Below are 6,164 nucleotides of genomic sequence, written 5' to 3' on the forward strand. Positions count from 1 at the left end.
AGACTCCATTCTTGTGGTACTTTGAAGAAGAATGTGGTTGGGTTTTGCTCCTGTCCAGAGAATGTGCCCCAGGCTACTTTGGAGAGTTCTGGACTAATTTCCCAGTAGAGGTAATTTCAAGACAGCCTAATATTGACTACCACACAGTTATTAGTGATCACTCTTAGGCAGGTCTCCAATGAAAAAGTACCAGCGGGGCAAAAAGAGATCAAAACTGTACAGTGTGGGGAGAAAGAATACCAGGAAACTTGATGTAGGAGCCATGGCTTGGGCTGGAAGGGATGAAGAGAGATGGGAAGAAAGGGCGTGGTGCCCTCAGGGTGGGACTCCACCCAGCCAATCCTGCAACCTGTGAAGAGAAAGGGCCTAAGGACTTATCTGCTCCTATAATCAAAGTTGATGCAAATGTAATCCAAGGAGGGAGCCAGGTCCCAGACCTAGCAGGCAGCAGTTGGTAGCATTGGCCATGTGGTTCTTTCTGGCGTTGTAATCAGGATGGATACAGGCGTAGGGGGTTGTAGAATCTTCCTCTGCAGTTAAGGAAAGCTGCTGAGGCCAGGTGTGTGGCAGGTGAATCCCTGATGGAGGCCCAGAGCAGCGATTAAGTACAGCTATGAAAGTGAAGCCTGGGCTGCGTTGGAGGCTCCCAAGATGCTGGAGAAGCTGGAGCCATGGGATGTCTGCCAGGGAGAGCTANATTCTGGGCATGGAATCAGCCCAAGAGACAAATGTGTTGCAGTCAGCAAAGCTGGAAGGGTGGAGCCATTAAGACCTTTGCCATTAGACGTGGAGCTATTCCTATAGATTTGGAGTTTGCCCTGCCGGGTTTCAGTCTTGCTTCTGTCCAGGATTTCCTCTCTGTGCCCCTTTGCTCTCTTTTGGAATGGTCATCTATATTCATTGCCTCTGTGTGTTAGGGAGTATAGGAGAGAACAGTTAAGAATTTGACTTGAGTTTAGACTTTGAAACTGTGCCTAGACTGAAAGACTATGGGGACTTTAGAAGTTGGACTGTGGGGCCAGGTGGGGGGAGGTGGTTTTTCTTTTTTTGTTTTGTTTGTTTGGATTTGGGGGTGTTGTTTGTTTGTTTATTTTTGCATTGTGATATGGCCACAAGTCAATGGGGGGGCGGGGAGTCAGTATGTTGTAGTTTGAATAAGAATGGTCTACCCATAGGTCCATAGATTTGAAAGCTTGGTCCCCAGTTTGTAGATGGAAATATTTGGAGGTGTGGCCTTGTTGGAGGATGTATATTCCCAGTTGGCTTGCTTTCCCTCTCCCCTCTCCACTTACGCTGTGGATCAAATGTAAACTCTCAGCTGCTACCCCAGTTGGTTTTGGTCATGGAATTTTGTCATGGCAATAGAAAAGTAACCAAGACAGCTCTCATGTTACCACTTCCAGGTGAAAACAGTTTTAATTTGGTAATCAGACATGACCAGTCCACAAATTGCTTAACAAAGTTCTTAACTGCTGGACAGTGATGTGTGTTTAATCTCAGCACTTAAGAGGCAGAGGTAGGGGGAGCTCTATGAGTTCGAGGCCAGCCTGGTCTACATGGTGAGTTCCAGGACAGTCAGAGCTATACAGAGAAACCCTGTCTCGAAAAACCATATATATATATATATATATATACCAAAAAAAACCAACAAGCAAAAAAATAATAATAATTTCTTGCCAAGAGCTGCTCTCCTGAGTTGGTAGCCACTGCTGGCACATTCATTTGGAAAGGCAGACAGGCCCCTCACTGTTCCTTTATGCCAACACTGTTGCTCCCTCCTCCGCTTCTTGTGAAGGTATGCGCCCAATGCTGTCAAATCAGGGGAAGGGCGAGGGAAGGGGACAGCCTGTCCTGGTGGTGCTTTCCTGAAATAATCCATCTCTCTGGCCTGTCAGGAAAGTTTTATCTGACCTATGCTGCCATATCACCATCCTTGAAAAAAGGCGGGGCAGGCACTCAAGGGACAAACCTAAAAGCAGGAACTGAAGACAAGGCCATGAAGGAGCACTGCTTACTGGCCTTTTCAGCCTGTTAACTTATACAACCCAAAACCACCTGTCCAGGGGTGGCACCACCACCCACAGTAGGCTGGGCCCTCCAAATCAATCACCAATTATGGAAATGCCCCATTGCTTCAGGTTTCCTCTAATAACTCTAGTTTGTGTCAAGCTGACAAAAAGACCAACCAGGAAATGGACAGAATATACAGAAAGCAAACATGAAACACAAGCTCCAGGGTGTCCCAGCATGAATGCATGGAGAGGTTCCTGGGCCTCAATGCAGGCCCAACCCTATTCCACTTTGCCTGGCCCTCAGTCCTCACTAGCCCTTGACTCAATCTCAAAAATCCCAAACAGGGATAAGCTAGTGGTTAACAGCAGGCTACAGGCCTGGGGCCTGGGCAAATTAATCAGCTTCCCTATAACCCTTTTTTAATCATTTCTACAAGAGGCCAAAGGAAGCGTGACATGACTCATCCAAACAGGCTGAACACGTAGCAGGCTTCACAGCATCACCACCAAGAGCAGCAGCAGCAGCAGCAGCAGCTCTGTGTTACCTCTCCTGCTAACAGTCTAACGTCTCCTCTTCATAAAGGAGGCTGCAGGAGGACCTAGATCAAGAGGACAAACTCATACTAACCAGCAGGTCTTGAAGATGAGACACCTGAATAAAGGGATCTCTATTACACGTTAGAGTAGGAGAATGGGCTGTGGACTGGGCAAGTACTCTCAGACACAAGTGTCCTAAGAGAGACCCCTCAAATCCTGAGAATTCTGGTCCTCACCACCATGGGTGGGGCCAAGATGCAACTCACGTTGTAGAGGATGTCGGTCCAGCCCTCCATGGTGATACACTGGAACACAGTCAAGATGGCAAACAGGATGTTGTCAAAATTGGTGATGCCAAAGTTGGGTCCTGGCCAGTACTCCCGGCATTCGGTGTCATCCTCACACTGACGAGCGGGGGGCTCCTTACCACAGGGAAAGTCACCCACAGGCTCTGTATCTGCGTGGAGAGTAAAGCAATCTGAGACCTAAGTCTCCATCACGTCACCATCCCACCCTTCAGCACTCCTGTACCTGATCTATCCTCTCTATCGCTAACCTTACAGCCACCTCCACCTCAGCCACGCTCTGCCCTCTGGAGCTCCTTGCTGACCTCCCCTTCTCTCCTGGAACCTTGCCATTACCAGGTAAATACGCTCAGGATAGATCCCTTCATCTTGAAATCAGTAGTCGCAGACACTTGTAAGCTAACTCTAACTGTGGCCTGACTTCTCTCTCCCAGCCTGGGGAAAAAGGAGAGGAACTGAGAAAAGCCTGATAAATGATTATCAAGTTTATTTCTCTTCCAATTTGCTTGATTTAAGGAGTTCAGTGGTACCATGGCTGAATATTTGTGGCCAGTGGCCTTCTCTGTGCATAATGACAGGTCTGTTCCCTCCTTTGTAATTCCTGACATGAATTTCCTTTGCTTTCTTGTCTCATGGTACTGCTGTAACTCACAATGCAATACAGACTAGAGGCAACTGCCCACGGCTTGTTTTGTTTTCTACTTTAAAGGAAAAGCTCTGAACTTACAACGACATTTAATATTTGCAGGGATTTGACAAAATAACTTACTTTCAGCTTAATAAAAGTTTTTTCCTAATAATGAATGATTTAAATTTTAGCCAGAGCTTTGCATACATCTAAAAGATCTAAGAGATGTGGATCTCTCATTATATTTAATCATAACTCAACCCTCCACACACCCTCTGGCTTCTGTATAGCATATACCCATCCTGTGGGTGTGGCTCCCTCTGGGAGCACCCAGGGCAACCTGCCAGCAGCATCCTTGCACTAGACCCTCTCCTTCCCTACTTGCTTCTGCTGTTGCCTCTCCACTACACCAGCAGGACCACGACACTGCCACACCACCACTCTAAACCTCCCTCCACTCTTCCCATTTTCTGTACAAGGCTCAAGTTCTTCACCATGGCCCTGAAACCAAACTATTTCCTCTCTCTCAGTTTTCTTCCACTTCAAACTGTGCGTTTACGATCCCTGGAACTGGGGTGATCTGTCTGGGTGACAAACAGCTGTTCTCACCCTGTTAAGATCTCTGTTCATCTGTCAACTTTTAACAGAAAAGCCTCCTTGGGACCTCTTGCAGAGCATGCCCCAAGCTATTCTGTACTGAATACTTTGTTTTCTTCATAGATGTTTCTATAGTGTTATTTCATCCATGTAGTACTTATCACTATTAATCAAGCTACTAGAATATAAGTTCTACTTTCTAGGTCGGAAGCTCAGCAGCCCCTGTGGCCCTGGAATAGGTGCCTGTCTCGGGGCTCTGCAGGGCTTACCTGTGTTGTTGGGGAAACAGGCCTTATGGAATTTGCCCATATAGAACTCGAGGCCGATGATGGCAAACATGAGGATGGCAAAGAAGAGCAACAGCCCAATCTGCAGCAGCGGGACCATGGCCTTCATGATAGACTTAAGCACCACCTGCAAGCCTGGAGTCAGAGAAGAGCAGGGACAGCCAGACAGCAGAAGAGGTAGCATCAAGGGAGGCGCGCTTAACCGTGAATGCCCATGTAAGCAAAACAGGCAAAGTGTGGGGCCTTAAGGAGAAGTGGGGAGCAACGGTCTGAAAATGGGGAGCCTGAATTTGGGACAGGGTATGGCCATGGGTACGAAATGGAATGGAGAATTCAGTGTCTGAAGAGAGCAGAAAACACTAAGGAAAAATAGAGAATGAAATACACAGAAGAAAAAGAAGCATGCTAAGAGGGAAAACCAGGGAGTCTAGGGGATAAGGAGCAGGGGATCCTGGGAAGTAAGTATAGATTCCTAGTAGATTCATCTCCTTGGGAAAGGAAGGCAACTCTCCAAACCAGAAGTGTTTGCCACTGGCCTAGGACAGAGAACCTAAACAAAGGCTCTCAATCCCTTCCATCTTGGCCTCAGCTCTTAGGTATGGAGCTGAACCCTTGCCTATTTTGAGGAGAACAGGAAGCCAACCAATGGTTTTCTTGTAGTAGTCTCAGCACGCAGAGTCCCTGGCCAGGCCCTTAGTAAGTGGAAAGCCAAATCTCTACTGAACTGAGGAAAAATATGCATCCGTCAGGCATCCTCTTGCCCTCTTTTGACTCCTTGAAGCACAGAAGCATACCTTGATGACCACCTCAGCACTTAGTCTCCCTGGGGCTAAGCCAAGGTTGCCTTCTGCAGCCTTAAATATTCCCCTGTTCTACCACTTTGCTTGATCTCTATTCTTCAAACCCAGAAAATGAAGCTAAGAGGCAGAAACACAAGCCAGGAAAAACAACAGGCCACCCTCTGGGATTTAGGAAGAATGAACTGAAAAGGTCCTTGTGGTTTGAATCAGAAGTGTTCCCATGCGCTCAAATGTTTGCCTGGTCCCCAGTTTGCAGCACTGTTTGATAAGTTATTGAACTTCAGGACATAAAGCCTTCATGAGGGAATTACATCACTGAGGAGGGGAGTGAGACTTTATAGCCTGGCCCGTTCCCTGCTTTCTCTCAATGCTTCCTAGGTGTCTTTGAGATGGGATCTTTGGAGTTCCTGTCCCTACCACTTGCTGCTACACTCCCCACTATGACAGACTTGAACCCTCTAGTGCTGTAAATGAAAATAAACTCTTCAGTAAGCTGCTTTGTGGCAGTGAGGTTATCACAGCAGCAAAAGATAACTAACACATGTGCATTCCTCTTTTCTTGAGGTCAAAAGTAGTCCTCTCATGAGTAAGGGTGCAGGTCAGTGGTACACTATATGTTTGGTATCACAAGGCTCTGGGTTCAACCCCCCGCACCCCACACACACACACACACACACACAAAGTGTTCAAAGGGTCTAATACTTAGTAGCACAACTTTGATGAGGGTGAAAGAATTATATTGGGCCTGGCTCTCTTAGCTAGACTTACTTGGAATTCCAGACACCAGCTTCAGGGGCCTAAGCACACGCACAGCCCTCAGTGTGCGCAGGTCAAAGTCAGTTCCAGCTGTGGCGAGAATCCTGGCAAGAACAATGACAAAGAATGTAAGAGTCTCCACACCGAGTTTGGGAAAAAACAACACTCACTCAAGCACCTGTGTGAGTCTCTGACAAACAACACTCACTCCAGCACCTGTGTGAGTCTCTGAGAAACAACAC

General features: G+C 47.2%; 1 protein-coding gene across 16 annotated transcripts in view; it reads right to left on the minus strand.

Moving 5' to 3' along the window:
• Window positions 1-6,164, minus strand: part of Cacna1b (calcium voltage-gated channel subunit alpha1 B) — a 174,868-nt gene that overhangs the window by 138,004 nt on the left and 30,700 nt on the right. For all 16 annotated transcript variants that reach the window (XM_029537092.1, XM_021193050.2, XM_021193049.2 and 13 more), the window contains exons 4-6: window positions 5,935-6,026; window positions 4,349-4,501; window positions 2,816-3,006 (exon numbers count right to left, since the gene is read on the minus strand). In XM_029537092.1, coding sequence (XP_029392952.1) covers window positions 2,816-3,006; window positions 4,349-4,501; window positions 5,935-6,026 — 436 coding nt within the window. The remainder of the gene's footprint in view (window positions 1-2,815; window positions 3,007-4,348; window positions 4,502-5,934; window positions 6,027-6,164) is intronic.

The sequence above is a fragment of the Mus pahari genome, chromosome 3, assembly GCF_900095145.1.
Source record: "Mus pahari chromosome 3, PAHARI_EIJ_v1.1, whole genome shotgun sequence".
NCBI classification, from domain to species: Eukaryota; Metazoa; Chordata; class Mammalia; order Rodentia; family Muridae; genus Mus; species Mus pahari.